Source organism: Coturnix japonica, chromosome 1 (genome assembly GCF_001577835.2).
Source record: "Coturnix japonica isolate 7356 chromosome 1, Coturnix japonica 2.1, whole genome shotgun sequence".
Classification (NCBI taxonomy): domain Eukaryota; kingdom Metazoa; phylum Chordata; class Aves; order Galliformes; family Phasianidae; genus Coturnix; species Coturnix japonica.
The window spans coordinates 44220758-44239151 of NC_029516.1; the positions used below are offsets into that span (position 1 = coordinate 44220758).

An 18394-nucleotide genomic window follows, 5' to 3' on the forward strand; every position below is an offset into this window, starting at 1 on the left:
TGTTCATTGCCTCTAGGTCCTTAGCAGTATTTCATGTGTTCACTGTGTGTAAAAGAATCTGTGAGAAACCTTTCTCCAGAAGAGAAAACAGAAAAAGGACAAATGGTTTATTAACCAGCAAGGAGGTTCCAGGCACCACAGACATAAGATTTGCCAAACTTCCTAAGATCATTGTTTTTATTTATTTCTTATTCAGTACTGTGTATTATTTCAATCTCTCCAAGTGCAATAGCAATAAAATTGAAAAACATCCATGAAAACACTTCCAATTAACACAAGGTCAGAAAATGACATTAGAGACCTCCACAGCCCATAAAGAAGAAATGCATCCAACACCTCTCCTACACCACCATTCTCCTCAGGAACAGCCTGAGAGAGCAGGCTATGCAACTTGTCTTAAAGGTCAACAACAGTCATATGCATTTTACCAAGGGCACAGAAGAAAGCATCAGTATCTAGTACGCTGCACAAAGATCATACTACTACATAAGAAACAAATCTGCAGATTTTTAGCTCAATTAATCCACATAATTTCAATGCAGGCTAAAGCATAGCGCTAAAAAATGCTTAGGATATAAATCCAGAGAGGGATCCAGAGAGCAACTTCAGCACCTCCAGATGCACCCAGAAATACAACAGAAAGAAGACCCATCTCTGAGAAAGAGATGAACTCTAGGGTTAGTCCATGGGTATTATTCACTGATTAAACTTACGATGACTTCAGCACAGGTTCTTTTATAGCACTGTGTGCCATGCACTAGCAAGAAAGATAATGAACTCAGTAGGAAGGGCACAAAACACAACAAGTAAAACCGAAACTTTTTTGTTTGTTTGTTTGTTTGTTTTGTTTGCTTTCTAATAGCTCTGGTGCCATTGTTTGTCTGCATGTCTAACAGCAAATAGATGGAAGACCCTGGTATCTGCAGGTCAGCCATCCAGGCTTTTTTCCTAGGCAAACTGTAATACTGCCTAATGCTTCTGAGACTCCATCCTTCTTCCAGCCAAGACTCAAAACTACCAAAAATATGGACTAATACCCATATGGAAGCCTCATTCTTCCCAGACCAAGAGCCCTTGTGTAGATAAGTAATTACCTCAAACTAACCTGAAGCTGAAGGGAGCAAAACAGATATGTTAATAGAAAGTGTGTGTGTGATTATTACGACCTTAACAGCTTCATCATCCCCAAACTTGGCCTGAAACAGGTGAAGAAAATCTGAGGTCTTCAGTTCTCCTTCTAGACAGACATCTCAGAAATCTTGCAAAGCCTCTGCCAGGCAGGCAAAAAGAGAGCTCACCTACTTTAAAAGATAGCTCTTTCCAATGTCTCTTGGAGTTGCTCACAGAAGGCTGGTAACCTGGTTCCTCTTTCAACAGAGGTGATGTCAGAAAATCCGTGAAGCCAGTTACAGTTTCTACCAAGGTCCATGCTATGCTGCAGGTAGGTAGCTGATTGGGCACATTACAGTGTATGTACAACTCACTGCTCTGCAAACTGTTCTAGAAATGAATGACCAGTAACAGCAAAATTCTAAGCAAAAATAAGCATTTTTTAGTCTCTTCCCCAAAATATGAGTTTTTAAACAATGACATAATCAATCTCTTTTCAACACTGAAATCACAAGAGTTATTTATTTTAACCTTTCCCTTTCTCACCCCTTCTCCCTTTCTTCGGCTGTCCTAATGTTCTGGCTTTGCTAAACTTTATACCAGTACCTTACCAGAGCTATTTGGAGGGGAAGCCTGAAATTGCTCCTGGGGCACACTTCAGATGAAGAACAAGGCAAGGACTATAGTGCCAGCTCACCAGGGGACAAAGGTGCTGCTGTGCCCTACACAGAGTAGGGGACCAGTCCAGTTTGCAGCAACAGAGCAACTTCTAGAGAAGGAAAGGGAAAAGGAAGAGGGGGCAGGGAATCAAGAAAAAGATCTGCATGATGCTCTCTAAAAGGATCATGTCTAGATGGCCTGTGAGAGGGGCCCTTCAAGCACAGAGCAGCTTGGTTTTGCTTTAAGGTCTAGAAACAAACCTGCAAAGCTGTGAGGCTGCATAAATATTTCCCATTATTTTTTATACTCCATTCCAACCATTTCTAGGCTTTTCCTACCGCTCGGTTGCGCCCATGTACACCATACCCTTCATCAGCCCTCAACAGGGAAAGAGACTGCAGCTTCAGAACCTTGACCTTGCACTGCTATTCTTCGCTAGCTGTTTCTTCAGAAATCAAGGTTCAGTTATTCCTGTCAGCGTCTGCATGGTTTTGCATTTATCATTTCAGAACTTTCTGGAGCAGAGATGGTAATTTCCTCTGAAGGAGGTACACTGGCTAAGAGTATGTTCTTTTTTTAACACCAGAATCATCTGGTTCATATTCTGGCTTCCTGAAACACATAGAAATATCCATTTGAATATAAATGAGAGGAGGTCCCTGACACTAATTCTTTTGCTGAAAATTTCAAAACAGTATTGAAAAATTTGAGAACAACAACAACAAAAAAAAACCACAAAAAAACCAAAAAAAAAACCAACAAAGAAATGAATTTGTACAGGTTGTGGCAACAAAAGACACTGGAGTGTCTCTTTTCAAACTTGTGAGCTTTCTCACAAAAATTTGGAATGTATTAAGAAAAATAAGTACCACATATAAAAAACGCATTTTAACTGAAACACATATTTTTCCCCCCTCAAAAAATAAAATAAAATAAAATAAAATAAAATAAAATAAAATAAAATAAAATAAAAATAAAAATCAGATGATTTTCTGTAAGTAAACTCAGTGTGAGCGATATTTGTTCAGAGTCACTCAGGTGTGACCCACTCTCTCCCCCAAGGACTACATTTAAGTACTGTAACACATCAGCATCAACAGATCTTAGGATTATATCACGGAGACAAGCCCCAGTGAGCATGACAGATAAGTGAATCTTAACCAGCGCTTCTTCCAGATAACAGTCACACTTTCATAATATTAATATTTTCATTACATCCCATTTGGTGCATTTCTCTAAATTAAATGTTACTAGGAGCTTGCCTGCAGGGCACAATTTACCAGTAGAAGCTATACCAATTGACAAGTCCTCAGCTTGAAGTCTCTTGCTGACCTTCCATCATCCCTTTAGGAAGCCTCTGCTGCCTTTCACTTCACCTTTGCACAGCTGTAATCGTTTTAGAGCCAGCAACTGAGGTGGGACACAGCATCCATCACAGGGGCAGAGAAAGAGTTTGCAGCATCCCAGGGGTATGAGGGACTTTTTCACCCTCCACCCCCACCTGTCCACTGCGACCCTGGCTGTGCTCCTGGCCAACAAGAACAGTAATATCCTATAGCATCCTCTGGTTCCCCATACAGTTTACACTGTAGCACCCTAAGGATCATGATTGCTTCCTGCAAGGCCAGCAGGAGCCTTGTCTGCAGACACACATAGCCTACACAGGAACTACGGACCATGGTGCCAACAGTAACTGCACTTCCGAGGCAGAGAGGACACCTTGTTGGGATACAGGCATATTCTCACTTCAGCTTGCTGAGGCTGGTCTCTGCAGGTTCCCCCTTTATCAAAGGAAGCAAAGGTGCTTTTGAGAAAGGGTGTGAGCCAGCCACTCTGAACTGTCTCCTGGAGCAATCAGTCTCAACACTGGTCTGATGTTATAAGCATCACTTCCCTTTCCCCTCTATTCCCAAGCTCTGAGCCTGCTCAGCAGTACTGGCACCCCAGCTGCTATGGGGACTTTCTGCTAAACTCCCTTTGTCTTCCGAATTTGTGCTTAGAGGTCCCATCTTCCTCAGCTGTCTCAAACCTTCCACATTCCCCTTCTCTTCCCACAGCCAACGCATAATAAAGGCAAAGGTCCTCCCTCAGTAAGACTTGCTTTCTGAAGCAGGACTGCATAACATCTATTTCTTTGCTTACATTTACTTTCATTTCAAATCTTAACTGAAATTGTGGGGGGCTTTTTCTCTCCCTCACCTACCCCTCTCACTGCCCTCTATGTGAAGTATTTATCTCTTTGAAGCACTACCAGATACACTATATAGGAAAGATAAGGCAGAAGAAATTAAATTGTATTGTTAGGTATCTATAATTACCCCAAGTCATTTTTTCCATAGTACAGCAATTTCAAATCTCTCGCAGCACTTTCTTTGGAAACCAGATGTTGACCAAGTCAGCTGTGTGCTAAGAATGCATTTTCATGAGTTGCATTTCTGAAAGTTTGCAGAGGGGTGGTGGTGGCGGATGGGGATGCTCCTGGAAAATTCCACCCGCACAAGCACAGCATTGGTAGTGCAGAGCTCTGCCACTCTCATCAGGGCACTGGAGGGCTTCTCAGTCCTCTCTCTGTGTTTCAGAACAAACTGGGCTCCCTCCCTTCATGCAGAAGGGGAGGGAAATCTCTTTGGTGCTCCCACTCACAGAAGGGCAGAGGGGCTGGCTGACAGATGAGCATGTCTGGGAGAGGGAGGATTTCCCCAGGAGGGCTGCAGAACCAAACAGAGAAAAGCTTGGAGAAGGGAGGATAACAAATGTGGCAGATGCCCCTCCAGTCAGTTCCTCTCTACCTCCCATTTCACATTCATTATTTGCAGCAACAAGGCTCCCACAATGCTCCCCAGACAACTGGCTGGCATCTTCTAAAAGAACCCCCTGATCTTCAGCATAAAAACACTTCTGTTTTAACTCCTGCTTTCTCATCACTCTTTAATTACATCCACTTGTACTCTCCTAAAGAAGTCCTTCCTTATCCTATTGATCATACTCTTCAAACATTTGCTGGAAATCGTCATACTCCCTATCTGGTAAAAATGCAGCCTGAGGAAAATCTGTCCTCTGCAGCCAGGTGAGGGTCCAGTAAGACACAGGCTATTGAGAGAAAGTAGGATTTAACTAAAGTTCAAGTAACATTGAGCAGATGACCCTGGGAATACTTTAGTGTGTTTATCTGAGATAAGGGAATTTCTTAATGGAGAGAGTCCTCAGTGCAGATTTCACCAGACTGGACTCTTTTAACCTTTATTTGTAAGACAGCGTCTCCATTAGTCCCAGGCTGGAGCAAGGTGTCTGAGCACTGAGCAGGAAAATGCGTACACATACAGGGTTTATTCTCAGACCAAAGCATGGAGGAGAACAACTGTTGAAATACACCATTGGTTTGCTCCCTGGTCATTGCAAAAGCCAGGACCGCAAATAACAACCCACAGTAGGAAAAGGGATGAGGACTGGATCTGGAGAAACCTACAGATGCAGGTTGAACTATGCACAGAAGGAGCTCAAGGGAAGCTGCTGTCCACAGAAAGCTCATCTCCAAGGCTGAAAAGCTACAGGAATGCAGTGCTGCCATAATCCCAGCAGTCTACAAAGCAAACATAATTAAATGCAGTGATACAAAGAACTCTGGCCTCAGTGAAAATGAGCACACATCCAAGAAGGAAAGCAAATAGCTCCCACTTCTAAAATAGAACAAAAGTAAAACACTGGCTTCTAAGGAGTGACCTGAACTATCCCAAAATCTGAAAACATCTTGATGATGCTTGGAGGAAGCAGTTAAGCTCAGCATTCAAGACCTGATCTCAGACAGCAGAATGAAGAGGAAAGATCTTTTTCTGTGATTTCCAGCGTCCCAGCCTGGAGAGTGGGACTGTTAAATGATGCTGCTTAGAGCTCAAGCTGATGGTGAACTTCAAGCACATCCCTGCTGCCCACTGCCGCACCCACTGTAAGTTGATTTACCAGCAATCATTATTTCTTTTGGAAAAAGAACAAAAAACAAAATATCACAGTATTATATAATACCAAGGTGGATTTAGTGGAGTATGAAGGGATGTGCAGCACCTATTAGCAGGGCTGCTGCAGTGTGCACCCTGTGTTATGCAGTAGGGAGCAAGCTTCACTCTGCCCTGCAAGTGCTGGCCCTGCATGTTCCAACACTGATCCAGATAGTGTCTTGATCAGGCTGTGCAAAAGCAGTTTTTTAAAGCGAGGTCTGAAAACACTGAAGAAAATATCAAAGGTTTTTCTTTGGCATAAAGCCAGGTTTGCTTGCTTTTTTCAATTTTCCATTAATCAAACTCTTCCATTCTGCATGCACACAGAAGTTGTGTTGTTATCAGATGTTATTAATAAAAGTGATGGAAATTTGGATCTAAACAAATGACTGCTCACTGGGAAAGAAACAGCATTTTTCAAAAGAAAATAAAACTCCCTACCAACAATTCCACTTCTCTCCTCAGAGGTGGCAGAACTGTAAATTTCAGCCTTGGTTCTGAATCGGACCAGAGGGATCTGAGCTCCATTTGCCCACTGCCTGGGAGTCTGTCCACACCATCTGACTAACAAAGCACCAGGATCTGTGGGAGATGCTGGTATTTCCTCCTCCATGTCACCTCTCTGCACAGTACCTGAGAGCTTTTGTGAGTTTATACAGAAATGGCTGTTTCCATTTACAGCAGTAAAACTTCTGAAAGAAATCTTTCAGATCTGACCAGAATTAATGAATGTTCTCATTGATAACAAAGTACTTTTTCGCAGAATCATCTGTTCCTCCTACCATATTTCTGAGGCTCAGGCATTATCATCTGGAGCTGTAAACTCAAGGAACCACAGAATGCCTTAGGTTGGAGGGGACCTCAAAGCCCACTCGGTTTGCCTCTCTGCTGTGGGTAGGGCTGCCACCCACCAGCTCAGCTGCCCAGGGCCCCATCCAACCTGGCCCTGAACCTCTGGGGATGGGGCACCCACAGCTCTCTGGGCAGCCTGTGCCACTGCCTCACCATTCTCTTAGTAAATAATTTTGTCCTAACACCTAGCTGAAATCTCCATTCTTTTCATTTAAAGCCATTCCCCCTTGTCCTATTACTATAAGCCCATGTAAAAAGTTGTTCTCCCTCCTGTGTGTAAACTCCCTTCCAATACTAGAAGGCCACAATGAGGTCTCCCCAGAGCCACCTTCTCTTCAAGCTAAGCAAGCCCAGCTCCCTCAACCTTTCTTTGTAAGACAAGTGCTCCAGCCCTCTGAACATCGTTATGACCCCCTCTGGACCTGCTTGAACAGCTTTGCATCCTTCCTGCACTGGGGGAAAGGAATGACAAAGACTTTATCTCTTCTGGTCTCGATTCATGTCACTTTCCCCCAAGACTGGGGACACAATGGCCAGAGTCAACTTAAAAACTCCTCACCTCCTTTTGCTTGAGACTCCTCTTTCTTAACCGACACCACTCCATGGTGCTGTTCTGCATCATTAAACAGCCTAACATCATTCCACCAACGAGTAGCTGAGCGTTACTCATAGTGAAATGCCGCCTGTACACTAATTTTGTGAAGTGCTTAGGATCCTTCTGGAAGGAAGGAACAATGGAATTGTAAGTCATTATCGATACAGGAACTGAGGAAATAAACTTAAGGGAAACAAGTGCCAGAAACTGTCACACAAAATGCAGACCATCTCGAAAGCTTAAACAGGAACAAGAAAAAGGCTGTCAAACAACCTTCCAGGCTTGACATGGTGGGAGACACTGCAGAATGCGGAGAGCTCAGCAGAAGAAAATAAAATAGGCCTGGCAAACTCCTGACTCAGCACACAACAGCACAGCCCCCAGCACATCTTAGAAATAAACCCAAGTCTGTAACTCCAGCCCCTTTCCTGAGGAAGAAAGGCCAAGGGACAGTGACTGAAACTCAGACATTGCGACGCAGCAAGGAACAAGTGAGCACTGGCATCTAACGTTACTGAAGGCAGTCTGAAAAAATTACAGACTCAGGGAAAACACAGTTCAGGCAGAGGGAAAACAAATGACGCTGAGCATATTGTGTGCTCAAATCAATGGCACTAAGTGCATGTCAGAGTTCATGTGCAGTGAGGGAAGCTCAAACATGCAGCAGCTGCAGCGATAACCAGTTTTATCACTAGATACCTTTGCAGAGCAGCAGCAAAGGTAACACATAGGAGTGCAGAGAAAACCACAGGGGAAAAGACTGCCTCAGTCTTGAAAAAAATACTGCCAAGATGCAGAGTTGTAGAGGGTGGAAGGGACTTCTGAACATCAGCTCCAAGCCAACCCAGTAAGCAAACTGAGGAATAAAATCCAAGCATGGAGCATGTGAGAACCAAGCACTAGCCAGAACCAATACCAGAGGGCCAAAACCAAGCCAAAGACACCACAAGCAGGTTACTCATTGAACAGAAGACTGAGTGATTCCATGTTAAGAAAAAGTTGTTTCCATTTAATTCAGTTGCATTGGTCAGACTTCTACACCAGGAAAAGCAAACTGCCAAACCCCCAGAAAAAAAAAAAAAATGGGGGGAGAGGAGAAGGAAAAAAATCTTAATTTAAAGAAAAACGCAGGGCCTTATGAATATGCAAATGAGGGCACAGCATCACCTCTTTCCTCTCAAACCCAATGGAAAGAAAACAGAGCCTCCAGATAATAATATTCAAGAAATGTAAAAATAGAAAAAGCAAAGGAATCAGAGGCCAAGCGAAGACATCAACATGATACAGAGTCTCAAGCAAATGCAACTGAACAGATGAAAACAATCCCTTGGGAAGTAGGGGCATTGCCACCCCCTGTGAGGCTCTTTCAGCAGAAGCTCAGCTAGCGCTTTCTCCAGGCACCATTTGGTTGCTTGTTTCCCCTCTAACCTCACGTATCCACGAAATTCAAATTAAAGCCAACAAAATTCTCGTGTTTTTCTCCTGACTTTTTTTTTTTTTCCCTCTGCAAATTTGCAGTTTGGTCCTAATAAGATCAGAAGGGAGAGTATTCTTAAAATGTCAGCAAATATCACTTAGTTATTTCACAATTAAATACTTGCTTAAAAATGGTAATATGCAAAATGAAAGCTTTAGAAATTTTCATTCTCAGATGACATTTCTTTTCTATAAAGAAAATGGTCTATGTTGCAAAATGGTTTTAATACCTTTAAATGACCTGAGAAAACGTGTATTTCAGGTACAAAAATATTTTGTGTTAACTCAAAAAGAAATTTGATTTTATTTTCCTCCACTAAAGAACTCAAAGCAACAACTATGCTTCTTCCTTTCTTTTGTAACCAAATCACATCTCCCTTTCCAGATTTTTGAGGATGTCATTGATTGATCTGGAATGATGGGATGGATCCTTGATTGGGCACTGTGACAAGAATATTTAATTACTGTACCCATACTTTAATACTCATCTTGGGGTAACATATTTCCACAATAAACAAAAAGATCACAATGAATGGATATGGGTACAGAGCAGCATGGTACATGCCACAGAAACCTCCAATCCAGTGGTAAGCAAGAGTAGTTTTGACCATAAGCAATATGGGTCTGGCACCAGCACACCAGCTCAGCAAATCTGAGATGTTAAGAATCAAGACTTTCCAGCAGCACTGGGTATTTTTGAGTTGTTGTGCATTCTCAGTATTATTGTGTTTGAAGTACAAAAAAAAGCATTTTTACTGCTTTTTCACATTGGCTTCTCACACTGTCAGTGAGGCCCCATAAGCCTGTACAAAGCCAGTTACAGTTCTCTGCTGCCTATCAAACTCTTCACAAGAGTTAGGCAGTTGGTGTGTAAAGCTTGCTGCCTACCAAGCTGACTAATGTTGTCTGATTGTTCCCTTGTACTCCCCCGTCGGTCCATCTGTACCCATCTGCTGCCTTTTGTCTTCTAATTAAAAGTGTAACTAACCACTTTGTGGTAGAAGCCACCTTTCTGGTTAGCTATCATGTATTTCCCTGCAGTGCAGAGTGTCGGGTCCATCACTGGGTGCTGGGGAAAGCAGTGACAACACACAAGAAATAACAAGTGTTAAGGGAGTACAGCGAGCACCTCACTACGTGGCATGGGGAACTGGTCTGGAAGAAAGTCCCAGACCAGAACTCCCATCCAGAATGCAACAGAAGCAAAAGCAGTCTTTTCCTATGGCCCACGTGACCTTAGTGAACTTCTCCAACCATAATGATCCTATGATTCTGTGGCTTGACAGCATTACCACATCAGTACATCAAACGCAGACCTCAGGGTTGCCCTGTCCAAGAAGTCAGGCTGGCAACCCCAGCACAGATCAGACAGCTACTATCGCCCAAATCAGCTATGCCAGAATGGAAATGAAGGCACTCCAGTACTGACCACGCAAAATAAAGATGCCCAGATTTTCCAATATCTGATTTGCATTAGAGGACAAGGTCTCTCCAAGAAGCTGTCGCTGTTTCAATGTAAGAACTCTCTCTGGTAGCCAAGGAGTAGGGCCTGGTGGAGGAGAGCCAGAACATTTTTCTGCAGGCTCATGAATCATACAAATATACTCCAAAATTCAAGCAAACAAAGTCAGCAACTGCTTCAGCAAGAGGCAAAGAGTGCAAACAGCTTATAGTGCTGCAATCCACAGTGGATAGGAGGATGCATCCAGCACCTGTCCTCTTTGGTCAAAGAGGTGGACTAGCTTGTTATTGCAGGATGGGGCAATCTAATCTAACTCTCTGATACAATCAGTCAGCAAAGATACCATTTGATAAGAATGCCCACAAGATTTAAGTTTGAGGCTTTTTCAGAAAGGCTATTCTATTTATCACCTGATAAGAAAGCTTTGTGTTGCACTTGCAGCTGCCCTTCTCCTTAGGCATCAATGTAAGATTATCATGGCCAAAATTAGCCATAAATCCATACAGCTACACCCTGGGCAACTGTGGGAAGCCAGGCCAACTCCTGGCAGTGGGTGCAGCATAGGTGTACAAATAAAGCCATCTGGTTGTCTGATTGAATCAGGGTCATTGGCAGAGATATCAGTGTGACCTAGACAAGGCATCTAGGGGGCACAAGCTTGGGAGTGGGGTATCCATAAAGTACGTATTCTTTGATGCAAGCCTGCTGTCTAATGAGAAGCAAGTGATTCAGCAAATTATGATCTCTTAGAGAAATGTCCAGAAAGAGCACTCCACAAATAAGGGGGAAAATGCATACACAGACTCCCATTCTAATTTCAGCTATTTGTGCTTAAATCCAGAGAGGTGCATCTGCCCTAAGAGAAGCTACTTCCGTCTAAAAGCTGGTTCTATGGGAACAGAATCAGTCACTAAACCTGAGTAGGTTTAAACAAACTCCTATGCTATTTCTCTTTGGGGACAATGAGTCATAAATCCCCAAGTACACAGGGAAATTAGCAAAACAAGACGGACTGGCAAAAACAATTCAATCTTGTCTCCCCATAAAAGGAGTTGGTGGGGATAAAAAACATTTCCTCTGTGAAGTCCCTGGACATGCTGACAAGATGCCAGAACTCTGCACACAGAGCAGAACCTGACCTGCAGAAATAGCTTCCCCTCCTAGTGAGACAAGTATACCTGTGCAGACATGTGTAGGTGATCAGAAAGGCTTGCTCAGGTGGGAACCAGACAGCACAAGGAGAAAACTGCCTCAAATGATCTAGTCATCTTTCCAAAGGCAGGGAGGGGAGGGTTGTCAGAGAAGTTGCTCAGATTTGCACACTACAAGTTTCACCTCATATCCTAGCATTCCTGCCTCTCTCCAAAAATGCCTTTTTCAGCCAAGGAAACAAATAAATAAATCTAAATCCTTCCTTCTGCTGAACAATGTAGTGTGCCCATGATTCACGCTGGTTCTTCAAGAAATAGCCAGTGCCACGCAGGTCCTTACTGAAAGCCAATACTGATCAGATACTCAGTCCTTCCCTTCCCTGTTATTTCTGCTATGGAAACACTGAATTGTGGAAGGAAATGACTGTAAATATTTCTTTTGACACACAGAAAGACTTCAGACCAGCCCCATATGTCTTCTTCCTTAACAGAGAGGATAAATCTCCCTTTGCGCTTGTGATTCACACGGAGATGCTTACAAAATAGTCAGGGTCATTACTGTCTTCTGGTCCTGCAGAAGCAGGTGGTGGTTAGTTTCTCATCACTCTGAAGAGTGCCTCACTATCAGAAGGTAGAGCCTCTTTAGCATTTCTATGGTGTTCACCAGCCCTTCAAAGCTGCAGACTCCAGGAGGTGACATGTACCTCCATTAGGGCTGTTGTTTGCAGCCATCAACAACTGGCTTCTTGCACCAACCGCCTACTCACATGAAAGTTACATGGTAGAAGCCTGCAGAAATGATGTCCTCCCTAGTCCAGGATTGAAGTTTTTGCTAATCAACCTATCCATGACCCACTTTTTGTTTCCTGTAAAATGAGGGCTCTTGTGAGACAACCTTCAGGTTCATCTTGCTCACCCAATCACAGAAATGTAGGCTGGCAGAGAATCATATGACATCACTTATTGTATCCTTCTGCTCTGAGGCAGGACAAGAGAGAGACAGACCCTGCACTGCTGGATATTTTTTTGTGTCCTCCAGCAAATGAGCCTCACCAGCAAATGAGCCTTGCTATGTCTCACCATGCTAACAATTAGATGGCTCCCTACATCCCTAACTGAAATCTTTCTGCTTGAAAATTTAGCACGATTTCTTCTTCATCCTATTCACTGTGGACATGAAAAGCAACAGGCCATGATGTCCTTTTTCAACAGCATTTCAGATGTCCAAAGTCTTTTTCTCCTTCCTCTTTTTTTTTTAGATAAAACAAACCTCATCTTTCTGTTTTATTTCCATCAGTCCTTCTTCCTCTTTGCAGCTCCTTCCTACACTCCAAGGGAACTTTTCCTGAGCTCAGATGTGCACAACACCTCTGTGGTAAGCAGGGAACAGGGTTGCATGAGTTCACTAATTCAGAAACACACCTTCTTTCTATGACAGGACAAGGGGAAAAGGCTTTAAACTGAAGGAGGGGAGATTTAGATTAGATGTCAGGGAGGCAATTTTCCTCAGAGAGGGTGGTGAGGTAAGGCTGCCCAGAGATGTTGTAGATGTCCTGTCCTCAGAAGGGGTTGAAGGCCAGGTTGGATGGGGCCCTGGGCAGCCTGAGCTGGTGCTTGATCTAGCAGTTGGCAATCCTGCCAGAGGCAGGGGAGTTGGAACCTGATGATCTCCCCTCCCAACACAAGTCATTCTATGATTCTATGACTCTATGCTTCTATGATTCTGTGGACTCAGGCTAAACACATTTCTGAACAACCCATGCAGCAGCAAGTGGTGGGACCACTTTTCATTCTATTGCAGTGTCACTCAGACTTCTGACAGAATGTCACACAGCAAACGGCTCCATTCCTGGGGGGCACTAACATCCACAATGGATTAGGGGAACAAGCTTGGAGCACCTTGTGAGTTTCTAATCATGGCTACACCCATGGCTAAAAGAAACAAAACAGATGCTAATTATTAATTTTTAGGAGGTCAAAAGCCAGGCACTGATAATTAGAGGAGCAGCAGGCAAACATTTAATCTACAGAGGAGGTGAGGGTTTGTAGAGTCAGAAGATCAGGCAGAATGAAGCTTGTGGAATGAACTTCCTGTCTAAAATGGCTTAATGTGGCATCTCAGCCAAACACATCACCTGGGGTTTTACAAGTCCAGCCAGGAGCAGGAGTTATAAGAGCATTTGAGGTAAGACATGCTCTAGGACACTTGTGAATCAGAGGATGCTTCTGGGCAGCACAAGAGATTGCTGTTGCCCGCCAGATGGAAAGGTGCTCTGAATCCACAGAGAGAAAAGCAGGAAAAAAATTAGCCAGGGGGAGGCTGAGGACAACTAAGTGATACAGGTGATGCAAAACTCACAGCTCTTCTTTGTTAAAAGCCATGCTCAGGAGGGAACCTCAGAGATAGTGAGGTCTGACACTCCCAATGTCGCTAGAGGAAAGGGGGCTGGGAGACATGGTTGCTGTGCCCTGCCTCAGCAGAGAAGGTGGATGTGAACAAGAGCTGGAGAGCAGTGCTTTCCAGCTCTCACAAACTGTTCACAGACCCAGAAGTCCTCACCATATGTGAAATTATAGAAGAGCAGAGGGAGAAAACAATCAGTAAAATAAAGCCTGGTTGGAAATTCTTCCAACACAAGACACAGACACAGAAATGATTGTAGTACCTAGCCTCTAGCTGGCCTTACAACACCTCTGACCTCAGCCTAATGCTGCACTGAGGCAGAACCCTTCTGGAGCAACTCCACCTGCCCCTGTCTGCCCCTCTACAGCAAATACAACAGAGGCACATAGGCACTCAAAAACACACCTAGCTTATGTTTGGCTAGTGAAGCAAGAGTTCTACTGAACAGCTAATTAAGAGCTAGTGAGGGAAGGCATGTAGCCTTCTGCCCCTGAGGAACAGTCGTGCTGAGAAGTGAATGAAGCACAGAACATTTGTTATGAAGAGAGGAATTGTTACTCATACCCACAGTAGCTGAAAGGCTCAGGCTACTGCCCCTTTCCAGAAAGTGGCAACTATCTGTGTTTTTTCATGACTGTCAGCCCTGCAAGGCTTTCATTTGTCTGAAGGACACAGGAGGAGATTTGTCACTATTGGGGTCTGGGGACAGCTGTAGCTCTTCTGGAAAATGAAATTCTGTTCTGAAATAGCTGGTGCATTTCTCAGTATTTTTCTTTCCACATTGAGTTGAAAAATCAAAATCTCAGCAAATTTCACAAATGTGAAACAGATTCAGGGACTGTTGGCATCTTTGCTGCTAAGAAAATGGAAGGCTTCACACCTGTTTTAAGATCTATCTTCCTATACCATTAAATCTAGAGGAGACTAATAAGAATGATCATAAGACTAGAAAACATGACCTAACAGGAGAGACTGAACAAATTCTTGTTTAATCTGCAGCACAGACTAGGAGACAGAATGATAGAAGCCTTCAAATATATACAGAGAAGATAAAAAGAGGAAGAAAATAAACAATTCTCCATGTCCACAAGGGAGATGCCAAGTAGTAATGGGTTTAAACTGCAGTCAGGGAAATCTAGGTTAGACATTAGAAAAACTTTCCAGAGTAAGGAGAAAGAAGGCATGGAAGAGATTGCCTCAGGATTTCATGGAGTTTCTAGCATCGAAGGACTCTCAGAACAGGTGAAACAAACATCTGTCAGGAATCATTTCAGTCTAGCTGATCCTTCCCTTGGGCAGAGGGAGGAACTAAATGACCTCTTGATATTCCTTCCAGGCACAACATCTGATAATGGATAAGAGTGTGCAGTGCTGTAATTAAAGACTGCGCAGTCATGAATGCACACAAGTGGACTGAATCAGTGTTTGCCGTGCAGCTACTTTCATCTCTCATCTCCTACTGCCTGCGTGTTTGACTAGGAAACTCCTGTTCTTCACAGTTTCTTCTGTGTATTACTCAGAAGTTGCTAGGATGAGACATCTTGCTAATTTCATAGAAATCAGTGAGAGTTTGGGTGAGTTTACACTGCAAAGCAATTCAGTTACAAATATATTTGGATTGTGTGCTAATAATATATGAATAATTTATGGTTTATAGTGTGGCATTGCTTGTGAGCTGTTGTTAAGGGCCAGCATTCCACTTAGTGTGCCTCTGCAAACACAGAACAAAACTATGGTCTTTGCCACAGAGAACCGTTTCACTCTTATGTTTTAATGTTTGCATTTCAGCTGAATGGAGAAAATTAATAATGGGACATTGTGGTTCCAGATATGAAATGTGGTGGGTTGTTGGGTTTGTTTTTTTGTGGTTTTTTTGGTGTGGTTTTTTTTTGTTTGTTTGTTTTTTGTTGTTTTTTTGTATGTTTGTTTGTTTGTTGTTGTTTTTTTGTGATCAGAGTATGCTGGAGAGAATTTCAGTGTTTTCCAGAAAGAAAACATTTAAACAGCTCAGAGTGTGATTGTAACAATCTGATCTTCACCGTGAGTGAGATACCTCTTCAAGGTGAAACATTTGTGCTCAAGCTCACCAGATCCCTTCCCCTCATTGGCTCAGCTGAGAGATCACAGATACCCTTTCAAAGACTGAACAGGTCCTCTAATCATTAATGAAAGCCCCCTGAGTGTGCAACACAGTATTGCATGAGAGAATTAGGGTGAAAACAGGACTGTGTTTACCTGTCTGTCCATCCCCCCCACCCAGAGCCTGCAATGCATTCCACAATTGCCCACATCTTGCCCTGCAAAAAACTCCCTAGCAGGGTTTGTGTTCTTACTGACTTGTTTTCCTTCTATGATTATATAGACTACTGTTCCTCTGTGACAAACAGTATCCTCAGTAAGTTTGCAGATGACACCAAGTTGGGTGAAAGTGTTGACCTGCCTGGGTGTAGGAAGGCCCTACAGACGAACCTGGTCAGGCTGGACTGTTGGGCTGAGACCAATGGGATGAGGTTCAACAAGACCAAGTGCCAAGTCCTACACTTTGGTCACAACAACCCCAGGCAATGCTACTGGCTTAGGGCAGGGTGGCTGGAAGACTGTGTAGTGGAAATGGATATGGAGGTATCGGTCAATGTTTGGCTGAACATGAGCCAGCAGTATGCCCAGGTGGACAAGAAGACCAATGGCATCCTGGCTGGTATCAGAAATAGTGCTGTGAGGAGGAGCAGAGAAGTGATTGTCCCTAGGTGCTGGTGAGGCTACACCTTGAGTGCTGTGTTCAGTTTTGATTCCCTCACTACAATAACAATAAAGAGACCCTCTAGCACATCCAGAGAAGAGCAACAAGGTTGTGAAGAGTCTGGAGCACAAGCCTAAGGGGAGCCGCTGAGGAAGCTGAGATTGTTTATAGTGAAGAAGAGGAGGCTCAGGGATGAACTTATCACTCTCTACAACTACCTGAGGGGAAGTTGCTGTGAGCTGGGGGTCAGCCTCTTCTCCCATGTAACCAGCAATAGGACTAAGAGGGAATAGCCTCAAGTTGTGCCAGGGGAGATTCAGGTTCGATATTGGGAAATGCTTCTTCTTTGAGAGAGTGGTCAGCATCTGGAAAAGGTTTGTCCGGCCCTCTTCAGAATGCACTTCTGACATCCCTCTATTTCTCCATGAATTGTTCATGACTTTGGTCATGCAGTCATGGAGAGAAGGATTTTTTCTGGCTAGCAGAACAAGGGGGCATTTTTCTAAGCCATACACATGATCACATCCAGCCTGAGATCTGCTTCATCTGTTGAGTGCTCTACTGAATTCTCCTTGCTTTCACTACAACTTCTTATCCCCATCACTGTTCTACCTCCAGCTACCCCATCTGCTCAGCTGATTCAAACCTTTCAGGAACACTTGTTCCAAGTCTGGACCACCGACATTTATGTAGGAGGTGAAACAAACTAAAGCTTTGCACTAACACAGAAATCCACACCGTTTCTAAAATGGTGCTTTGGGTCACATACAAATTATTCAGAAATACGCAAGTTTAGATATTTGAGCAACTTGACATGATCTCATGTACACATTCTAGTGCATACACCAGCCCATTGCAAGTGACAGTGGCCTGATATATCAAGTACACTTAACAGTGGCATATTGCTAAGTGTGGCTGTGGCTCAATCTCAGCCTCCCAGCCATGCAGCTAAGTATTTTCCATCTATGCCATTGAAACTCATGGTGCAAAGGAAATCTCTTCTCTGAAAGACAGGAAAACTTATGTTCAGAGGTGACAGAAGGGAAACTGATGAATTTTTTATGCATGCTAATGGAAGAATGTAATGGCATCCTGCATGGAGATGACAGTAGCTTGGGTACTGGAGATCATAATGGCCCAGGATGCAAGAAGGAGATTGTCTGCTCTTCATAAGTAGAAAAGGTGGGGGGATCTCTTGCTCAGAGCCTTCTTCCATCCTCATCCTGCCTGACATAGTTTGAGAATTACCAAACATGTCCTACCCTCTCCCACTTCCTCTCCTTGGTCAGAAGGATGATCACCAGCTTAGGGTGCATTTGGTATCCGTCCTCACTGAACGACAAATTCCTGCCTTCGAAGGTGACGTTAATCAGGTACCTGGAGGAGAGAGAAAAGAGCAAGATGAACATTAATGCTTGGGAACTGAACCTGAAACAAGAGCCTGCCTCCCCCTCTGCAGTTTGTGCCAGGGTGACAGAAGTACGCTACAAACAACTGTTGTTAATCTGGGGTCAGCAAAGGAAAATCTAAAAGTAAGTGGGTGATAGAAACAGAACAAATACTCCAGAAAATGGGGCAAACAGACAAGGTATTGCTCTTGCCCACATTTAGGACTCGGGTACAGAAGCGATGTCCCATGTTAGATCTCACCGAATGCCTGAAAGCAAGTCACATATGTATCTGTGTCCACAGTCTTTGATTCCTTCTTTGCACACAGGGCAGAGAAATCCATAGCAATTAGCTGTGTAAACATGGTCCACGCAGCCTACATTTTGCTCACTCTCCAAGGGGAATTTCACATTTCATTTGTGGACAGCAATGGTTCACAGGTAAAGCAGTGAATACACCCCCTCCCTGCCCAAACATCCAGGCAGCAATAAAGGAAGCTGCAGGGAACACAGGAATGAACAGTGCACTTGTGAGATACCCTGTTCCTACTAGAGCCAGCATGT

General features: G+C 43.6%; 1 protein-coding gene and 1 long non-coding RNA gene across 8 annotated transcripts in view; one reads left to right on the forward strand and one right to left on the reverse strand.

Moving 5' to 3' along the window:
- The window catches only part of GRIN2B (glutamate ionotropic receptor NMDA type subunit 2B), a 211905-nt gene that overhangs the window by 69258 nt on the left and 124253 nt on the right, over positions 1-18394 (reverse strand). For all 7 annotated transcript variants that reach the window (XM_032444362.1, XM_032444365.1, XM_032444367.1 and 4 more), the window contains one exon: positions 17705-17819. In XM_032444362.1, coding sequence (XP_032300253.1) covers positions 17705-17819 — 115 coding nt within the window. The remainder of the gene's footprint in view (positions 1-17704; positions 17820-18394) is intronic.
- On the forward strand, positions 13020-15351 carry LOC107313634. Its single transcript, XR_001555103.2, has 3 exons — positions 13020-13200; positions 14702-14944; positions 15039-15351. It is a non-coding gene; the product is annotated as an uncharacterized LOC107313634 (long non-coding RNA).